Genomic DNA, 21,821 nt, shown 5'->3' with positions numbered 1-21,821 from the left:
ACCTGCAGCAAAATTCTCCCCTTCCCCCCACCCCCTGGGCTAAATGGCCTTTCTCATCCATTAGTATCTTGTGGACCCATTTTAACAAATTCCTATACTCTCCCAGCATACTCCTCTTCCTTTTCCCTGGAGGCATGTAAAATTTGTTTTTCTTTTTCATTCTCATCTTAATTGACTTATTCATTGATTTTGGAGAACGCTTGTTTAACTTACATTTAATTTATTATGCATGTACTTTTCTTGCATACTGAACTTTGCAGTTTTAAAAAATGTTCTATTTTCCCTAATTGAGATATCTTCCAACAAGAATTTCCCAGTTAATTTCTTTTAGTCCATCCCTCATTCCTTTCAAGTAATGCCTTTTCAAAATAATATATTTTAGCTGTGGTTCTTACTGGAGCGGATTGTGTTCTTACATTTAATTATATATTGCATATTATGGTCGTTAATATAGATGTAATGTAACCTCTAGGGATTATGAATATAGAAGTAATGTAACTAATGTCCAGATATCAGTTAGCCCTAGTGAGTACTTATCTTAATGTTAGATGACTATTTCAAAAGCTAATATAAATTATTCTACAAATTAAGTCACATTTAACTAAATATATATAAGCGTTTACTTACAGGCAGATTATATGCACTGTCCAGATAAACAACCAGTACTGCATTTGATAGACCTGGAGGAGTCTGCCTCGCAGTATATTCCTGGAAATTAGAGGAACAAAAAGTAGTATTTTTCTTTTTCACTTGACTTTATGGCCTTATTCTTTTAACATGCAGTTTTGAAAACATGAATATATATTAGAGTGGATCAAATTTTGTAATTTTATGATTTTAACATTTACTTAAAATTTTAACAATTAATTTTCTTACAGTATTTACAAATCATGCAGTGATATTTTAATATTGGGCAAGATTTCCTCTATGTGCTACATGAAGTGAAATCATAAATCTGTTTATCAGCAGATCTCCATGTTCACAGCGAGTTGGAGGATATGCTGTTTTATAACATTTGGGTGTTATCAAGAAAGTGTAACAGGAAATGTCACAAGGGGTGAATGTGACAATGTGCGCATTGTACACAATACTTAATGCATAACGATTTTGCTACATAAATGACAGAAGAAATCTCCATTGTGTCAATTTGTGTCCATGCTATTCAAAACATACCATAGGTTCTTTTTCTAGATCTGTGAGCAAGGACAGCCATTCAAGCTTTAGATGTACTTTTCCATGCTCCACATCGCTCAAAGGAAACCACTGTGTAACAAGCAGAATGTTTAAGTGAGCTAGGACAATGGCAACAAGAAACAGTACTATAAAACCAAGGGACTCTATTTAATGAATCTGGATTAAAGGCAGACCAAATTTCATCCATGGGAGCAATAATTTGCTCCTTGACCCGATATATTTGTATAATCATTTATAATTGTGTCTCTAGAGTCTTTTTGGTGGTTTCCGAGGAAGTTGATTAATTTTTCTTCCTTCCAAGCAAAATTAACTTCTCTTCGTAACAGAATTATGCAGTGTCAACTGATTCACAAATAACAACAATTTTAAAAGACATTATGATTGGCTGTTCTGCTTCCTTTTCTATTTGTAAATAGCCTATGTCTAGACTCTAGATACTGCAGGAAAGAAATTTCTATCATCTAACAGGCACATCTGAGGGAAACATTATGAATCAACATTGATGAGGAGTCCTGAATTTATCCTAATTAGGAATTTGTTAATGTTAACCATTCTGCCAAGTTACTCCACATATGTCACTTATTTTATCAGCTTAAAATTACTCTCTAAAATGCACGTCCATAGCCGATGCCAGAAAAGAAAAAAAAAATCACGTTCAAAAGTGCTTTTGGATGAAGCAAAGCACCTGACAATCAATTTTACGTTTCCATTGCTTAGAAAGTGACTGCATGACAATGCAGCTAAGGAGCATTTTGAGTGCAGCATTTAGTATCTTGTGGATGCTTATCACACTTCTGGACAAAGGAGACCGAAAACAATCTACTAAAAAGTGTAATTTTAAATGAGTATTTACTAGTTGTTTCCAAAATCCTACTGCCAATACATGGTGGAATGGGCACCATCTGATACAGATCAACTAGCTGCTGTAATCTTATTCTATCTAAACTGTATCATCAAGTTTGCAGTTCCTGGAGTTCTTACCTCATCCACAACTCTGTCTTTCATCACTTCAGCAAGGTCTATAACGAGGCTGTAAATCAGGATGTAAAATAAATTACTACAACTCAGGATATATACAAGTTAACACAACAAACTTTGGCAAAAAAAAAATCTGTTTTACATTGACTTCATGTTATATGCTTTGAATTGGTAGAACAGCAATAACCAGTGGCATTTTGTGAGTACATTAATTGGGACAGCTCTCTCATTAATCAGTGGGTAAACACATCGCCCAGTGTAGTATTAAATCATAAAGGACAGAAAGGTTCCAGGTTTGATTCCTGCTTTGTGCTGAGTTAGCAAATATCAGCTAGGCCAGCAAACAGGGGTTCTACAATGGGCCTTCGTGATCACCACTGACCCCACGAACTGCAAGTGTGCACAGGTGTGGATGGATGTCAGGCAAGAACAGGATAGTGCTTGGTGTGATTCTCCCATGCCCAAACAACCTACTGACATTCACTGTCAAGGTTTTTAAGTGAAGATAGGGGCAGACTGGCTTCCCCCAAAAGGGTGCAGGATTCTTCAAGATTCTCAGGGAAGGGGGAGGGTGGGGAGACGCACTGATGATACAGCACTTGGAACCATTCACAGGGGCACTCAGGAAATCTTCTGATTTCCTACATGGCCAGCCTGCCCCTCCCTTGGATGAGGTACCAGAGGATTGGCAATGCCTCCGGTATCATTGTGTGTCGGTTTCTTCAGGAGAGGAAGGAGAAAATTGGGGGGGGGGGGGGGGGGGGATAAAAATGATTATCTTGCAAAATTGTGAGGAGTTACACCTGACCTGCCAAGGAAGTCATCCTTATCTGGGTCTTCATCAAAAAGTTCCATCTCCAAATCTTGACCAGGGGTCTCATGAACTACAGCCTAAAAAGAAAAGCAGCAAAAGCATTGTAGGCCATCCACCCTTCTTCAAGAACTTTTGAATTTTAGTATTCCAGAGTTAAAATATAAATAAAGAATGATCAAAACAGGCCAACGTTACTTTTTTTTTGGGGGGTGGAGGGGGAGGGGGAGGAAATGTTAGAAAAGCTTACCTCATAGATTTCATGCCATTCAGGATTTAAATTTCCTTTGATTGTTTTGCTGCGAAAGGTTTGCGTGCCAACTCGAATAAGAGCATATGGATCAGACTTCCCCTGGACCATGCCCATGAGATATGTGTCTTTCCTTATCAAATCTGCAGCTTTGTTTAGATAAATTCTCACCACTCCCTGTAACACAATGAGGAGATTTCCAACTTCACTACACAATATATTATTCAAAGACAAATTATTTTTCTCCCAATATGCAAATTACTCCATAGTATGACAAATGCTCAAATCTAATGTTTGCCCATCCTTGATGCTGGTACAAATTGGGTGCAGTATCTCTCAGTTTTCACCTAAACACTATTAATTAATGTTTCCCTGCTGTGTAAAGTGAAACCTAGAATAGAAGTCACATTATTTAAATCACAGTGTGGACTTCGGAGCAACAATACAAAGTAGTTTTCACACCTTGTCTCCAAAGCAATACTGCAGAACCATTTCTTGAACTCAAAGTTCCTGGGCAACAGCTCATATGTTGACATTATTTCAAAGTTATACTTTGGTAAAGACTTTAAATGGAAGGACTTTTGTAACAAGTTTTATTCCTATTCTGAAAACAAATATACAAGTTCTTGAAATGTCATAATAGTATTGGATTAGAAGGTACATACCAAATGGACAAAGTACATAGAGACTGAAAGACTATTCAGAACATGCGCTTGTCAACATAAACTACTTACCTGTGGTAAAGGAAACCTTAGCTGAAAAACATTGACTTGTTTGATCAGTGGGCAGGTGAACCTATTAGGCAATACCATGTATGAAGCAATCGTGTCAAGAATCTTTGTGTCTGACAGTTCACTGAAAGGAAGAAAAAGATGTGTTAGAAATGGCACTTTTGAATGAACAACATTGAATTCTTGTTTCAATATTCTTATCACAAGGGCCAGTTAGCAATAATCCTCCTTGTACCATTGAGTACGTTAGAGTAAATAGAGACTATTGTAAATAACATCCACTATTCATAATGAGAGCTAAACTAGAATACAACTGAAATAAAAACAGAAAATACTGGAAATAGAGTAATTTTGTCAGCATTTGGAAAAAGAAACCATTTTGGATAAAGACGCTTCATTAGAATGTTCTGATGAAATGTCTATACCCCAAACCCCGGCTAATCCCAGGGATGAGGGGGTGGACATATGAGGAGAGGTTGAGTAGATTGGGACTCTACTCATTGGAGTTCAGAAGAGTGAGAGGCGATCTTATTGAAACATATAAGATTGTGAAGGGGCTTGATCGGGTGGATGCGGTAAGGATGTTCCCAAGGATGGGTGAAACTAGAACTAGGGGGCATAATCTTAGAATAAGGGGCTGCTCTTTGAAAACTGAGATGAGGAGAAACTTCTTCACTCAGAGGGTAGTAGGTCTGTGGAATTTGCTGCCCCAGGAAGCTGTGGAAGCTACATCATTAAATAAATTTTAAACAGAAATAGACAGTTTCCTAGAAGTAAAGGGAATTAGGGGTTACAGGGAGCGGGCAGGAAATTGGACATGAAGCGGAGTTCGGATCGGTCAAGGCCCTATGGGCGGCGGAGCGGGCCCAGGGGCTGAGTGGCCGGGTCCTGCTCCTACTTCTTGTGTTCTTTAGATTTGAGGTTAGGATCTGATCAGCCATGATCTTATTGAATGGCGGAGCAGGCTCGAGGGGCCGATTGGCCTACTCCTGCTCCTATTTCTTATGTTCTTATGTTCTAAACATTAACTGGGTCTTTTCTCTTTTCAGATGCTGGTAGATTTGACATATATTTCTAGCATTTTCTGTTTTATTTGCAGTTTTCTTTCTTTTTATTTCTAGAACACAGAGGACAAATTTGCAAATTACCACCACAGATACCCAGCAGGGCGATTTTCATCTGTGCACAGTGTATGGGTATGGCAGCATCCAGTGGTGTCAGAGTGGGACCCACGCGGTTCATGGGTCAACCCTCATCATCATGCGAGCTGCCAGAGTGAAACGTGCTCCCAATAGGCAGCTTGCCAATATGGAAGCAGGAAATCGGGTGGTGCCGCCATCTGTCAAGGCCTGCAGCAATAGCTAAAAGGGGAGGTGTATTTTTCATTCAACAGAAAGAAGCAACATTGTGGAGCAGCAGGCAACACGAGTGCAGAAACTACAGCAACAACTACATAAGCTTTCATAGAATCCATAAGCTTTCAAATCCATTAAGGTGCAGAAATCACAAGCAACTGCCTGAAAAATGTTTCAAAGCTCTATCCAACTTTACCTGACAGCAGCTGACGATCCCTTTAAGTATGGCTGGAAATGATCGCCTCCTGACTTGTACTGCCCATGGTTGATGGGCGGGAACAGGACATGATAGTATTCAGGCAGAGATAAAAATGGCATTGGGGTCTAAATGACATAATTTAATTCTTATTTGTACACATTTGAGGTTCCCCTCTTTACCAGGCGGATTTCTGGCCACCAGGATTCAAGTCGGCTCAAAAATCGGAATGGACGTCAAAGCAGCAGTAAGTTGGTTTCGATTAGCAGCCAGTTAATTTTGGTTCTGTTGCCACTCCATTTTTTTTTAAGCATAACTGGGGTGGTAGTGAAACAACAATCACCCCCACATTGAGCAGATTGTTTATCTAGAAGAAAATATGGACTAAAAAATAACTAATCAGGCCAATCATATCTGTTTAGTCCACAAACCATATATAATTTCCCCCCAGGAACTCCTTTAAAAAAAAATCCTAAGACAGAGGAATAACCACTGGTGAAACTTTTATGATGAAGACGCTATGAGATTTTTCTCTGAACTACAACGGTAATCTATCAAAATGCCAGGATATCAATGTAACATTATGACCTAACTTAATTATTTTTTTATTGGGACGTTTTACTATGTTAAAAGGTGCTATATAAATGCAAGTTGTTGTTGTTAACCCTGTCCAGTTGCATTACACAGATGATATTCCTAAAGTCGCAGCAGCATTGGAGCCATTAGAAAGAACTCACATTTATATAGCGCCTTTCATGACTTCAAGATGTCCCATTGAACTTCACAGCCAATGAATTACTTTTGAAGTGTAGCCACTGTTGTAATGTAGGGAAACTCGGCGGTCCCACAAACGGCAATGAAATAAATGAACAGGTAACCTGCTTTAGTGCTGATGGTTGAGGGATAAATGTTGGCCAGGACACCAGGAGAACTCCACTGCTCTTTGAATTGTACCATTTAATATTTTATGTCCACTTGAGAGGGCTGACAGGGCCTCAGTTTAACAACTCATCTGAAAAATGCACCTCTGACAGTGCAGCACTCCCTCAGTACTGCATTGAAATGTCAGCCTAGATTATGTGCTCAAGACTCTGGAGTACGACTTGAACCCACAATCTTCTGACACAGAGGCGAGTGCTACCACTGAGCCAAGGTTGTGGCAGATGGATTTCAATGCAGGTAAGTGTGAGGTCGTCCATTTTGGACCAAAAAAGGATTGATCCAAGTTTTTTAAATGGTGAAAAACTAGGAACTGTGAAGGTCCAAAGAGATTTAGGGGTCCATGTACACAGATCACTGAAATGTAGTGGTCAGGTACAAAAAAAATCATCAAAAAGGCTAATGGAATGTTAGCCTTTAAATCTAGAGGGCTAGAATATAAAGGGGAAGAAGTTTTGCTGCAGTAATACAAAGCCCTGGTTAGACCACATCTGGAGTACTGTGTATAGTTCTGGGCACCGCACCTTAGAAAGGATATATTGGTCTTGGAAGGATGCAGCGCAGATTCAGCAGAATGTTACCAGAGCTCCAAGGGTAAGGTTATGAGGAGAGATTACATATGCTAGGCTTGTATTCCCTGGAAAACAGAAGGTTAAGGGATGATTTGATTGAGGTTTTTTTAGGATTTTGAATGGAATTGATAGGGTAAATGGAGAGAAACTTTTTCCGTTGGTGGGGGAGTCTAGGACAAGGGGACATAACCTTAAAATCAGACCCAGGCCATTCAGAAGAGAAGTTAGGAAACATTTCTTCATGCAAAGGGTGATAGAAGTGTGGAACTCTCTCACACAAAGAGCAGCAGATGCCAACTCAATTAATAATTTTAAATAGATTTTTGCTAGCCAAGGGATTTGGAGCCAAGGCGGGTAAATGGAGTTAGAATACATCGAGTTAGGATACAGGTCAGCCATCATCTCATTGAATGGCTGAACAGGCTTGAGGGGATGAATGGCCTAATCCTGTTCCTATGACACCTTAAATTATCCCTCATATGGTATTTGATTATATGGGGGTAACATTCACCACTACTTGGGCGGTAAACTAGCAGAGTGGATCAGCTGCCTGGTTACAGAACCTCCCCTAATTTTAATTTCCATTGATTTCTTCCAATAGGAATATTTATGTTGTTGCTAGGACTATGCTATAATTTTAGGCATCCAAGGAAACTATCTCGGTGAGTCTCTGGTCTTCCAGAGGCAGCAGCCACTAGGCACTTGGGTAAAGTATTGGAGGGCTGCTGGTGCCTGTGAACCTGCATCCCAGCATCAGTCAGCACTTTCAGGAGAGGAACTTGCATATGAGGAATTCACTTTATGCCACATCAAACAATGTCTAATGTGGCATAAAGTGAATATTTTAGATTTTTTTTTTACTGCATTTAAACAGTCATTTGTCACTCATGGGGTGCCGTTAAATTTGCAAACATCTACTAAAAGATAATCTCAGTGCCATCCATGAGTTATGTATAATTGTTTAGTTACCTATGAATCCTTTCACAGAACACACATTGGGCCAGATTTTGCTATAAAAATAATGGTGAGGTTAACAGTGCTCACTGTTATTCACGTGCAAATCGGACAGCAACTTCCGGTGACTGCACATATGTAGTTAGACGTGGAAATCCGGATGTTGCTGTACCAGATGCCCCACTCCTCCAAAAGCTGCACGAAAACAGCATCTCACTGTCTGACTCACCATCCATTCCAGTGTAAGTACCCTTTAACGGCGTGGTAAGTCTTAATTACTGCCAAACAACCTCTTTGGCCCTGAAAATTAATTTATACAAGTGTGGAGTCTCATTCCTTCAGCTTTTAATTATTGTTGGACATTTAAAAAAAAATGTAAATAAAATGTTTTGTTTTTTTTACTTTTTCTTCGCGTCTCTTTTATCTTTGTTTCTTAATCCAATCTTTCTTTCCCTCTCTTTATTGCATTTACAGTACCTGATTTGACATTGAATTCACTATTCAAACTTACACTTCCTGGTTCAGACTCTGCGATGCTTATTAAGATGCTTCAATCTGATTGGTAAAGGAGACACACCGTTGCTTGCCCTGTTCACACAGGTCCCAGGTGCCCTATAGAGGGCGACGCGCTGTTTGGCTGTCCCGTTGACAGCAGCTTGCTGAGTAAAACCCCATTGAAAGTCTATGGGCAAGTGCAAGTCTAACAGAAGGCTAGCGCCGTTCATAGCAAAATCCGGCCCATTATCAACACTCCATTTATCTCAAATATTGTTAGTCGAAATGCTGACTGCCTCTGGCTCATAACCACTGCTCCCATTTTTTCGGACAGCAGGTGCTGGTAATGGTTCGTTCTGCTGTTGCCATTTACAGCTCCTCTAGACCCACCTTTTGTTTCTTTACGTGTCTCATTGCCACCCTCTTTGCCTTGCACCATCATCCCTTGTATCATTTAATCAATCACAGACCTTCCCTTTAGTTCTTTCCTCCCCTTCCCTTCCCACCAGCTCTGTACTTGCTGAAAAACTGTTAAATCTTCACTTCTTCCAGTTCTGACAAAAGGTCTTCGACCTGAAACGTTAACTGTTTCTTTCTCCACAGATGCTGCCTGACCTGGTGAGTATTTCCAGCATTTTTTGTTTTTATTTCAGATTTCCAGCATTCACAGTATTTTGCTTTTGTTTATTACCTTTTCAGCTATCTCTACCATGCATAGTGCACGAAGTTAGAGAAAATATATATATTTTAAAAACAGTGAGTTTTAAGAGAATAATTGGAATTCTAATGTTTGTATTTCAAATAACCTTTGCTTTCATAGTCTGAGATACCATCATAATTGATCAGTTAAATAACTTCCTTGTAGTTCAATGTCAAGTATTGTCCTAGATTTTAAGAATCTAGAAGATTTTTTATTTTTGCTATTGTACAAACATTTGCAAGTGCAATTTGATACTAGCTGCAGACTGCTGTTGGATGAAGTATGCATTTTGAAGGGTGTTTACTTACGGATTTGAGTTAATTTAACTCAACAGTACCAAATGAACCATAAGCATTAGATTTTCAATAAGCATTACCGTGGTACATTGTCAAACTAAAAATTATGTTCCCTTAGTTATCTTAACATTACTTGATGTGTTTTCATAAAATTAAATTGTAAACAATGGAGTCTCTGCAGAATATTACTCAAAGCACAGAAAAACCTAATGAGTACTTTACTAGTGGGCCATTACGTATGTTTTTCTTCAATAGCAACGGTTTCAAATTTCACAGCACTCTGTAGAGTACTTTGCTGTCTTTCTAATAAGCAATACCATGTGTTGGTTTAATGTCAAGCAAATTAGCAGCAGTGGAATAATAAGTAAGGAAGAAGCAAAGCACCACAGTACAGTGGTGCAATCTTCATTGAATGTTTTCCCAAAAACACTGTTGGATTAGATTGTCAACCACGTGTCAATGATTGGATACTGTTTGTTTAGAACCATATGAATTCTAGTTATTCAAATTAGATGATTCAGTCATTTGAGATAAAATCACATGGTGCGTGGGCTAATGGCTCTGTTAAAATAATGACTCAAAGGGTCTCCAAGGGACTCCAGGCAAACACATTAATGTGCTAATATTACTTAGCACAATTTTATCCCAATTATAGCATGTATTAACATGACACCTAGAATAAATGTTTCTTTTTGGAGTTAATTCTCACTTATACACAGGGTGTAATATTATCAAGTGTCCACACTTCCAACCCATCCAGCTCATGTTGCTATGCTTGAGACATTTGCCTGACATAAGTATCTCAATAAGTGACAAAATGGAAGATAAATAATCAGATAATTATTCAAATTACTGTTATTTATTATGTTACTGGAATGATCTCCAATTACTAGCACAAAACAATTACAGTTTGGCCTTACTCCCCCATCACTTATGCAAAGCTCAAACAAGGTTTTCCATACGCACACCGAGTCCACTATGAACTAAAACTTGTATCCTTATTTGATCTGTGTGTGGGATATAGTGCCCATGTTTAGCAATTATCCCCAAATTGCAGGCAATGGGAAACAAAATTGGGGGCAGTGTAAAACAGGCCACTGATTCACTATAGCCTGTTCTGCACTACTGACGTAGATCAATTTTGCCCCCAGTAAGTAGGAACTATTCTATAAAACGCTAACACACAATTTGTAACCCATCATCTGAGTCCCAAATCCTTGACAATACAGAATTCAGTTTGCACCTAAAACAAAGTTGCAGTATTCTGACTAATTTCCAAATCAATAAATCTGGCCTGGTTCCCACAACCTGCCTCCTGTCCTCCATTTTCAAATCTAGTGAGGTAGACCAGTTTCCATTTTAACTCAGTTATTTTAAAACATTAGATGAGATAAAGACAGCAATTCCCCTATCACAAAAGCATCAAACTTAAATGGATTCAATTCAAATGGGAAAAGCAAGAAGATGCAGTAAGTGCTTTGGATGAGCATCTGATAATAGGCAACCAAGTCCTGCTTACATAGTGATTAATTAATTCACTGAAACAGTGACCTGAGGGAATATTTCCTTTGTGTACCATGTGTAACTAAATCATAAACATGTTTATAAAGATTATAAAGAATACAAATTTGCTACACACAGCAGAGTAAATCTCTTCCTCATCATCTCACAAAAAAGTAGCTGAGCTTTAACCCATCAATGTCAGTTACCCCAACCAAAACATCATTGTTCTCATTATTTATTGTAAACCCATTAAAACCATTGAATTCTCCTTTGGGATACAGTAAATCTGATAACAGTTGAATTTGATCTTAACTAGACACCATGGCGGTAATTTTAACCCCCAAGAATGGATGGGCAGTAAAAATTTGGAGCGGGAGTGTAGAATAATAGTCGTGTGTTGCATCCTGCACAACATCGCTCAGCAGAGAGGGTTACAGGAGGAGGAGCTTGAATGTGACCATGAAGCACCCACATCTGCCGGCAACATTGAAGAAGAGGATAAGGAGGAGGAGGAGGATGAAGACAACGAAAATGGGAAACCCATCGCCAGAGCAGTGGCACACATGGCTGCCTGTGATGCCAGGGATTCACTCATACCTAACAGGTTCTCAAACTGAAGATAGTGAATTACTCAGACCACCTGGAACAACCACCAGCCCCCGCCCTCCGTTTGCATAAAACAATCCTTCAACCACGCATACACCAATTTTGCATGCACCCAAGGGGTGCATCATGTCTTGGCATTCATGGTGAAACACATGAAAGGGCAATTTCACAAAAGGGGCTCAAGAATGGGCAAGATGTGGCAGTGATGAGAATTATAACATTTAATGTGCAGTTAATAAAAAATATAAATGAAAAACATGACATTCTGTCAGACATGCTTGTGCATATCCTTGGTGATTACAAAACTTCCTGTTCCTAGCGCTTCTACATGATGCATCCCCTGTGGCTTCAGCAGAGGTAGTGCAGGTTGCTCAGATTCATGTCCCGACTGATGAGATGTTTTTGGCTGACGACCTCTGTGTTTTGGAGCCCATGAGGGCCTTGCCAAAGACTGCTCCACCTGCACCTGTGCAGGGGCAGACTCTGACGTCAGGAGAGGAGGCAGCATGTCGGTACTGGTTTGGGGGGCGGGGGGGGGGGGGGGAAGGAGGGAAGGGGGCAGCGGGTGAGACATGGGAGTGGTTTGAATGGAGTCCCTACTTCTATGTCCCCTCTCGCCATCATCCCTCTCCCAGGCCGGCACAATTGGACAGCAGGTGAGGAGGTGTGGCACTTTCTAAGGCCACAGATGAAGTTTCTGTCTGTCTGTTTAAGGCGGAAGACATGTTGGCATCCAGAGTCCACATGGCCGTTGTCACGGCCTGAATGGACTCATTTGAGAGCCGTGCTTGAAGCATAATGGAGGCTTCCACTCTCTCCATCGCAGACATTCCCGCACTTACCTGCGCCACCAATCCACTAGCGATGGAGTTGGACTCCTCCATCCTATCCGCTATTGTGGAGAGTGCGCGTGACACCTTTTCCATTACCTCGCAAAGGTGGAGCTGTACCTCGATCATTCTCACTCTCGACGATGTCCTCCGGGGTTCAGCATCTGTGTCCAGCTGAGCAGAGCTTGGAGATGAGTGCACCCGCCTCCCCCCGCCCCCCCCCTCTCAAACACTGACTCTCCACAGCTGCCCCCACCACCAGTGTCTGCTGGTGTACAACTGTGAGTGATGAATCACCAGGTGAAAATCCAATCATCACTCTAACAGGACCCACCAAAGTGCCAGTATCTGCGCTGGTGCACAGCTGGATGTCACGTGACTGTGCGCCCTCGGAGGAATTGCTTTCTTCCATGGCGCCAGCCTTACCATCACTCCATGACAGCCCTGGAAAGAAGGCAAGGAAAGAAGGAAAGGAAAGAAGGTAGATAGATAGATAGATAGATAGAATCACAGAAGTTCAGTCAGGAGCAAATCCACAGCACCGTGGAAGACTAGGCTGCACAGCAGGGCAAAAGAAATGCAGTTGTTATAGGAGATTCGATAGTCAGGAGGATAGAGAGGCATTTTGTCAACCGCCGACGTGAGTCCCCTATGGTGTGTTGCCTCCCTGGTGCCAGGGTAAAGGACATCACTGAGAGGATGCAGAACATTTTGAGGAGGGAAGGGGAACAGCCAGAACACGTGGTCCATGTGGGAACCAATGACATAGGAAGGAAAAGGATCAAGGTCCTGAAGTGAGAGTTTCAGGAGCTAGGGAGGAAGTTATAAAGCAGGACCTCAAAGTAATCTCTGGATTACTTCCAGTGGTACGCGCTAGTGAGTATAGGAATTGTAGGATAAGACAGGTTAATGCGTGTAACGGAGCAATGGTGCAGGAAGGAGGGCTTCAGATTCCTGGGCATTGGAACCAGTTCTGGGGCAGGATGGATCTGTTCAAGATGGATGGGTTGCACCTCAACAGAGCTGGGACCAATGTCCTCGAAGGGAGGTCAATAGTGCTGCGGGGTGGCAATATTAAGTACCCAATCCTCCCCTGTGGGGTGGAGCTTAAACTAGTTTGGCAGGGGGATGGGCACCAGGATGAAACATTAGAGAGGAGAAACAAGGTGCACAGAGGACTGGGAGGGACAATTAGCACTAGAGTGAAGAATAGTTCAGAAATAGGAGGGATCAGACAGGGGGCAAATGTGAGGCAATCCAAGATGAGATTGGAATGCACGTAGCGTGGTAAATAAGGTTGGTGAGCTGCAGGCTCAAGTTGCCACGTGCGACTATGATATAGTGGTGATAACAGAGACCTGGCTCAAAGGAGAGGATTGGGTACTTAATATTTCTGGCAGCAAGGTGTTCAGGAGAGAAAGGGAAGGGAAAGAAAGAAAAGTGTGGGGTGCGGGGGGGTGGTGACAGTGTTGAACAAAGAAACTATTAAAGCACTGGAAAGGGATGGTGTAGTTGATGGGTCAAAGACAGAATCTATTTGGTTAGAACTAGAGGAGCTATTATGCTACTGGGTGTATATTATAGGCCACCAAATAGTGGGATGGAGCTAGAGAAGCAAATTTTCAGGCAAATTACAGAAAGATGCAAGAGCTATAAAGTAGTGATAATGGGAGACTTCAATAATCCCAATATAGACTGGGACAGTCACAGTGTAAAGGGCAAAGAGGGGGAGGAATTCCTAAAACGTGTACAAGAGAACTTTCTGGAACAGTGTGTTTCCAGCCCAACCAGGAAGGAAATGGTGCTGGATCTAGTTCTGGGGAATTAAGTGGGGCAAGTGGAGCATGTTTCAGTGGGGAGCCGTGATCATAATATTATTAGGTTTAGGATAGTTATAGAAAAGGACAAGGAACAATCAAATGTGAAAATGCCTTAGTGGAGGAGGGCAAATTTCAATGAGTTAAAAAGGGATCTTGCCCAGGTGGATTGGAATCAAAAACTGGTAGGCAAAACAGTAATTGAACAATGGGAGACCTTCAAGGAGGAGTTTGTTTGGGTACAGAGTAGACATATCCCTATGAGGGGGATAGGAAGGGCATCCGAAGCTAGAGCTCCCTGGATGTCTAAAGATATAGAGATTAAAATGAAAAAGAAAAAGGAAATTTATGAATGTAAGGTTCATAATACAGTAGAAAAAACCAGACTGAATACAGAAAGTACAAAGGAGATCTAAAAAAAGGAAATAAGTGGCAAAGAGTGATTATGAGAATAGATTAGCGGCTAACATAAAATGGAACCCAAAAGTCTTTTATAAACATATAAATAGTAAAAGGGTAGTCAAAGGAAGGGTGGGACCAATTAGAGATAAAAAAGATCTTCCTGTGGCGGCAAAGGGCATGGCTGAGGCACTAAATGAATACTTTGCATCTGCCTTCACTAAAGAGGATGCTGCCATTCTAGTAGTAAAGGAGGGGGTAGAAGCAATATTGGATAGGATAAAAATAGATGGAGGAGGTACTTAAAAGATTGGCAGTACTCAAATTAGAAAAAAGTCACCCGGTCCAGATGGGATGCATCCCAGGTTACTGAGGGAAGTAAGGGTGGAAATTGCGGAGGCTCTGTATATGAGGAAGGTGCCAGAGGACTGGAGGATTGCAAATGTTACATCTCTGTTCAAAAAAGGGGAGAGGGATAAACCCAGCAATTATAGGCCAGTCAGCCTAATGTTGGCAGTGGGGAAACTTCTAGTGACAATAATCCGGGACAAAATAAATTGGCATTTGGAAAAGTATGGGCTATTAAATGAAAGTAAGCACCGATTTGTTAAAGGAAAATCGTGTTTGACTAACTTGATTGAGTTCTTTGATGAAGTAACAGAGGGTTGATGAGGGTAGTGCGGTTGATTTGTATATGATAAAGTACCACATAATAGACTTGTTAGCAAAATTAAAGCCCATGGTATTAAAGAGACAGTGGCAGCGTGGATACAAAATTGGCTAGGGGACAGAAAGCAGAGAGTAGTGGTGAACGGTTGTTTTTCAGACTGGTAGGAAGTATACAGTGGTGTTCCCCAGGGGTCAGTATTAGGACCCCTCCTCTTTTTGGTATATATTGTAAACAATCTTACAACACCAAGTTATAGTCCAACAATTTTATTTGAAAATCACAAGCTTTCGGAGGCTTCCTCCTTCATCAGGTGAATGTCAGGAAATCCTTGAACCTTTCGCATTTATATTCAGAGAACAATACCTGGTGATTACAGATAATCATTCCAACTGCCCGTTGTCAAGGCAATCAGTGTTCAGACAGAGAGGTGTTACCTACAGGACCACCGAATATACAAACGACCAGAACACAAAACAGAGAGAGAGTGTTCACTGCGACAATGGATGAATGGACACCGCGCAACAATCGCCAGACAGGAGGGTTCCCTCCCAGTCGGGGAACACTTCAGCAGTCAAGGACATTCAGCCACCGATCTTCAGGTAAGCGTACTCCAAGGCGGCCTTCGAGACACACGACAACTCAAAATCGTCGAGCAGAAATTGATAGCCAAGTTCCGCACCCATGAGGACGGCCTCAACCGGAATCTTGGGTTCATGTCGCGCTACACGTAACCCCACCAGCGAAAAAAAGTTATCTGTTTTTAATTCAACGGGTCATTTTCAGTCTTTCTCTTCCTTTCAGATGTTTCTCCCTCTCTCTCTCTGTGTTGTGTTCTGGCCGTTTGTATATTCGGTGGTCCTGTAGGTAACACCTCTCTGTCTGAACACTTTGATTGCCTTGACAACGGGCAGTTGTCAAGGCAATCAAAGTGTTCACCAGGTGCTGCTAGCGATGAGGGACTTCAGTTCTGTAATCACCAGGTATTGTTCTCTGAATATAAATGCGAAAGGTTCAAGGATTGCCTGACATTCACCTGACGAAGGAGGAAGCCTCCGAAAGCTTGTGATTTTCAAATAAAATTGTTGGACTATAACTTGGTGTTGTAAGATTGTTTACATTTGTCAACCCCAGTCCATCACCGGCATCTCCACATCATAGTACATATTGGGTATAGAGGGTATAATTTCAAAGTTTGCAGATGACACAAAACTTGGAAATGTAGTAAACAATGTGGAGGATAGTAACATGCTTCAGGAGGACATAGACAGGCTGGTGAAATGGGCAGACACATGGCAGATGAAATTTAAATGCAAAGAAGTGTGAAGTCATGTATTTTGGTAGGTAGAATGAGGAGAGGGAATACAAACTAAATGGTACAATTTCAAAGGGGGTGCAGGAACAGAGAGACCTGGGGTGCACATACACAAATCTTTGAAGGTGGCAAGACAAGTTGAGAAGGCTATTAAAAAACATATGGGATCCTGGGCTTTATTAATAGAAGCATAGAGTACTAAAGCAAGGAAGTTATGCTAAACCTTTAGAAAACACCGATTAGGCCTTAGCTGGAGTATTGTGTTCAATTCTGGGCACCACACTTTAGGAAGGATGTCAAGGCCTTAGAGAGGACGTGGAACAGATTTACCAGAATGCTGCTAGCGATGAGGGACTTCAGTTATGTGAAGAGACTAGAGAAGCTGGGGCTGTTCTCCTTAGAACAGAGAAGGTTAAGGGAAGATTTAATAGGTGTTCAAAATCATGAACAGTTATGATAAGGAGAAACTGTTTCCAGTGGCAGAAGGGTCGGTAACCAGTGGTCACGGATTTAAGATGATTGGCAAAAGAGCCAGAGGCGGCACAAGGCAATATTTTTTTTAACCTACTCTGATACTATGGAGTTACAATGTTTCCAATGAGCGTACTGAGGTGTGCAACAGGTCAAATCATTGATAACATCAATTCATGATGTGTGAGAAGGATGTTCAAGTTCTGTCACCAGCCGTCTGCGGGTTGCCAGTCTCGCCATTTCCAATGGCCAGGCATGCAACCGTGTGACTTATGTCCATCGCCTCCTCCTCCGTGTGTCAGGGGTACTATTTGTGGTGGGCCCCCTCCAGTCCTACTCCTCTCCTATGCATTTTGCACCCTCCTCCTACAAGGGGACAAAGAACAGACCTGTGAGTGACTGAAGGTGACGTGTTCACCTGATGGATGCATTGCTTTGGGTAAGGCTGACAATGAAACCGATCCATCAGAGGGTGACTATCAGACAGATTCATCACATTGCATCAGGATTGAGGTGAGTGGGAGTGTTGGGTTCATAATGGGGAGGTGAGGAAGTGCACAGAAAGCAAAGGTAAGTTGATGATGACACATAAGTGAGTGTGCGGAGTAATGTGATGGAGTACACTTGGCAAGACCAAGTGGTGTTGGGGGTTGCGGGAGGGTTAGTGTGCACCATAGGATGTAGGTGAATCAGTAATTGTACTCACTTTTCCTGATCTGGTAAAGTCATTAAAGCGCTTCTTGCATTGCACCCATGACCTGGGCACCGTGCTCCTGCTGCCCCTCCAGCCATGCCTTCTTGGTGGCAGAAGCAGGGCGCTCCCTTCCTATCAGTCCCTCAGTAGCCAGCTAGTAGCAACTCAAGGGAGGAGTCACTGAAATGGGGAGCTGCCTTCACCCTATGATGCTGCATTTTAGAATTTTCCTCCTTTCTCCTTGAAAATCCATTGTTGCAATGCCACTTTAAATAGTCCAGTTCACAGCATGTCATTCGAGTGCGCAGTACGCCCGCTGCGCAGCTTGGAGACACAAAACCGGGAAGTAAAATGAAGGGCCTTCAATTTAGTCGCGATCACTCAAAACCGACGTGCAGAAAATCTTTCCGAGTTTCCCACACGACTACTCACCCACCCGCTGACTTCCCACCGCCATATTAAAATCATGCCCCATGAATTTAAGACTCGCCACTGAACACATTTAAGTATTGCAAGAGCATTATAAAAGATATAGATTTAATGACCATAAAAACCATGTTGTAAAACGTGCTTTACAAAAGGTACTTAATTTACAGTATTTTCATGCATGAGTAATGAAATGTTTAGAAAACAATGAAGAAAGTCAGTCAGCTAGTGCAGGTAATGGTTCTGCTGCTGCCATTTACAGCTACTCCTGATCAATCTCTTGTTTCTTAACCTGTCCCATTACTACCCTCCTTGCCTTGTACCATCATCCCTTTTGTCATTTAATCACTCATGCCCTCTACTCTATCACAGACCTTCCCTTTTGTTCTTTCCTCCCCTCCATCCCCACCCCCCCCTTTCCCTGGCTCTGTACTTGCTCAAAAACTTTAACTCTTTAACATCTTCCGGTACTGACGAAAGGTCTTTGACCTGAAACGTTAACTCGGTTTCTTTCTCCACAGATGCTGCCTTACTTGTTGAGCTTTTACAGCATTTTCTGTTTTTATTTAATAAAGATAGCTTGATGGAAACATAATTAGTATACTGATGCACATTTGTTATGGAAAGGATTGTGTTGGTACTGCACTCTAGGCAGCTCATTGATAGAGACTAGCATTCCCATTGCCTGCTTTACCTACAAGACAACAGGAATGACAGAAGGGAATGACTCTCCTAATGAAATTATTGTTTTAGAAGGCAAGATCCTAGATCATAACTTCAAATGTGAAGGCCAAAAGTTCCCTCCCTTTTCAGCTAAAATAATTCACATTGTTCAGATTTTTGCCTCTATTGCATAGCTAATTGTAACCATGTTTTCCACCACAAATTAACTGTTAATATAACATATATTGTATAAAGAACTTGGCTTGATGCCAATACCTGGCTGATGACAAATTTTAAATATCAGCAGTACAACTGTTCCTTCAGCCAACTGAATAGTTTATGATTTATGGCAGGTAACTGGAAGGTCTCGGGCTAGGGCTGGAAATGATGTTGAATTGAATTTAAAGATATTACTTTTTAATGAATAGCTGTATGGACATGTGTGATCAGCAATTGTTAAATTCATCACAATTACAGGAATTATGGAGCTTCACATTTCCTTAAGATGGCTTTGTGATGCAATAAGATACTGATTTATTTCAGTAAGGCCTTCGATAAAGTCCCCCACAGGAGACTGGTCAAGAAGGTACGAGCCCATGAAATCCAGGGTGCCTTGGCACTTTGGATACAAAACTGGCTTAGTGGCAGAAGGCAGAGGGTGATGGTCGAAGGTTGTTTTTGTGACTGGAAGCCTGTGGCCAGTGGGGTACCACAGGGATCGGTGCTGGGTCCCTTGCTGTTTGTGGTCTACATTAATGACTTGGATATGAATGTAAAAGGTATGATCAGTAAGTTCGCTGATGATACAAAAATTGGTAGGGTGGTAAATAGCGAGGAGGATAGCCTCAGTCTGCAGGACGATATAGATGGGTTAGTCAGATGGGCGGAACAGTGGCAAATGGAATTTAACCCGGAAAAGTGCGAGGTGATGCACTTTGGAGGGACTAACAAGGCAAGGGAATACACAATGAATGGGAGGACCCTAGGCAAGACAGAGGGTCAGAGGGATCTTGGTGTGCAAGTTCACAGATCCCTGAAGGCGGCGGAACAGGTAGATAAGGTGGTAAAGAAGGCATATGGGATACTTGCCTTTATTAGCCGAGGCATAGAATATAAGAGCAAGGAGGTTATGATGGAGCTGTATAAAACACTGGTTAGGCCACAGCTGGAGTACTGTGTGCAGTTCTGGTCGCCATACTACAGGAAGGATGTGATCGCTTTGGAGAGGGTGCAGAGGAGATTCACCAGGATGTTACCAGGGCTGGAGCGCTTCAGCTATGAAGAGAGACTGGGAAGATTGGGTTTGTTTTCCTTGGAGCAGAGGAGGCTGAGGGGGGACATGATTGAGGTGTACAAAATTATGAGGGGCACAGATAGGATGGATACTAAGGAGCTTTTTCCCTTCGTTGAGGGTTCTATAACAAGGGGACATAGATTCAAGGTAAAAGGCGGGAGGTTTAGAGGGGATTTGAGAAAGAACTTTTTCACCCAGAGGGTGGTTGGAGTCTGGAACTCACTGCCTGAAAGGGTTGTGGAGGCAGGAACCCTCACAACATTCAAGAAGCATTTGGATGAGCACTTGAAATGCCATAGCATACAAGGCTACGGACCAAATGCTGGAATATGGGATTAGAGTAGACAGGGCTGATGGCCGGCGCGGACACGATGGGCCGAAGGGCCTCTATCCGTGCTGTATAACTCTATGACTCTATGATTTTTTTTATGGTTCCAATTTTCTTTTAGATATTTTAAACATACCCTTTATAATTGTAGCAGTTTCTGAATTAGAGACTTGAAAAATAGTTCAATTTCAATTCTTCTAGAGACCATGTGAGATTCACAATTCCTGGAACTGACATGAAATATGCTTTTGCCACTTGCAGCATTATCCTCTACTTTACCCATTATATAGAACAGGGATGCAGAAGTATATTTCAAAGAGTGAGATGAATCACCACCAATTGAATCTGAGTTCAAACCACTCAAGCAAAGCTTATACAGTCTATGAAATAGTGAGCCTCCTGAGATTATATTACAACTATTTAGCAAGCTAACTGATACTATGGAATTACGTCCAAGTTTTGCTTACAAGTTGTCATGCGACAAGAGGGGCTGATATATGAACAATGGTCAAAGTCCCCTGCTTTACCGTCACTTAGTTAGAACAAGGACTAATGAAGTGGATTCATTTCTTGGAGTATGTTCCTGCGTCTTGTACAAGTTAAAGAAAAGGGGTATATTCTCCATTCATAAATTTTTAGCAAAATAGTAGATGCGAGTATATTTTATATTCGTTTACTTTTTGCTGAAGTTAATGAACAGAGGAAAATACATCCAGGATTATCTAATTATTCCTTTATCTCACGGTAAAGCCAATGTCCAATACAGTTCCACTTCCAATCTGCGAATAAAGTTACATGATGTAGAATACTTACTTGAGTCCAGGAATATCCAGTAGGTTGGTCAACCCTGTCCAGCTGACTTCCAGAACCTGATGGAGAAATTGATAACATCAGAACAAGCACAGTAAGCTATGAGGTTATTAACAAGAAAATCTTTTTGATTCCACAATATTCAAATTACATTTTTAAATCATTTTTTCAGGCTATAAATTAATGTTTATTAAAAAAATTGGAGAGATTTTTTGGGGTTGATAATGAAAACTGTAGTTTGTCTTTACATCTCCACGAAATTGTAAATCAACAGCAAGATATTTTTAATTGACTCAGAACAGCTGTTCCCGCTCACTCACATGGTTCCATTTGACCACCTTCCCAGTTATTAAGGCAATTTCCCCTCGCTCTACGCTCTATGCAGTGACAGCTGCTCCTTCTTAAACTCCTCACCATTGCTCCACAAAGATAATACTTTACATTCCTGATAGATAAAGATGGGCAGTTTGTAATGTTTTTTTTTGGGGTGGTGTGGGGGGTTAGGGTGTCAATAAATAGTTATTTGT

At 41.4% G+C, this 21,821-nt stretch overlaps 1 protein-coding gene across 1 annotated transcript in view; it reads right to left on the bottom strand.

Annotated features, from left to right (window-relative positions):
• LOC137323610 (extended synaptotagmin-3-like) overlaps positions 1-21,821 on the bottom strand; it is a 126,080-nt gene that overhangs the window by 25,749 nt on the left and 78,510 nt on the right. Inside the window, exons 7-13 of the mRNA XM_067987293.1 lie at positions 21,298-21,353; positions 3,968-4,088; positions 3,234-3,410; positions 2,981-3,063; positions 2,176-2,224; positions 1,174-1,263; positions 628-708 (exon numbers count right to left, since the gene is read on the bottom strand). Coding sequence (XP_067843394.1) covers positions 628-708; positions 1,174-1,263; positions 2,176-2,224; positions 2,981-3,063; positions 3,234-3,410; positions 3,968-4,088; positions 21,298-21,353 — 657 coding nt within the window. The remainder of the gene's footprint in view (positions 1-627; positions 709-1,173; positions 1,264-2,175; positions 2,225-2,980; positions 3,064-3,233; positions 3,411-3,967; positions 4,089-21,297; positions 21,354-21,821) is intronic.

Source organism: Heptranchias perlo, chromosome 7, assembly GCF_035084215.1.
Source record: "Heptranchias perlo isolate sHepPer1 chromosome 7, sHepPer1.hap1, whole genome shotgun sequence".
NCBI classification, from domain to species: Eukaryota; Metazoa; Chordata; class Chondrichthyes; order Hexanchiformes; family Hexanchidae; genus Heptranchias; species Heptranchias perlo.
This window is presented reverse-complemented; position numbering and strand designations above follow the sequence as displayed.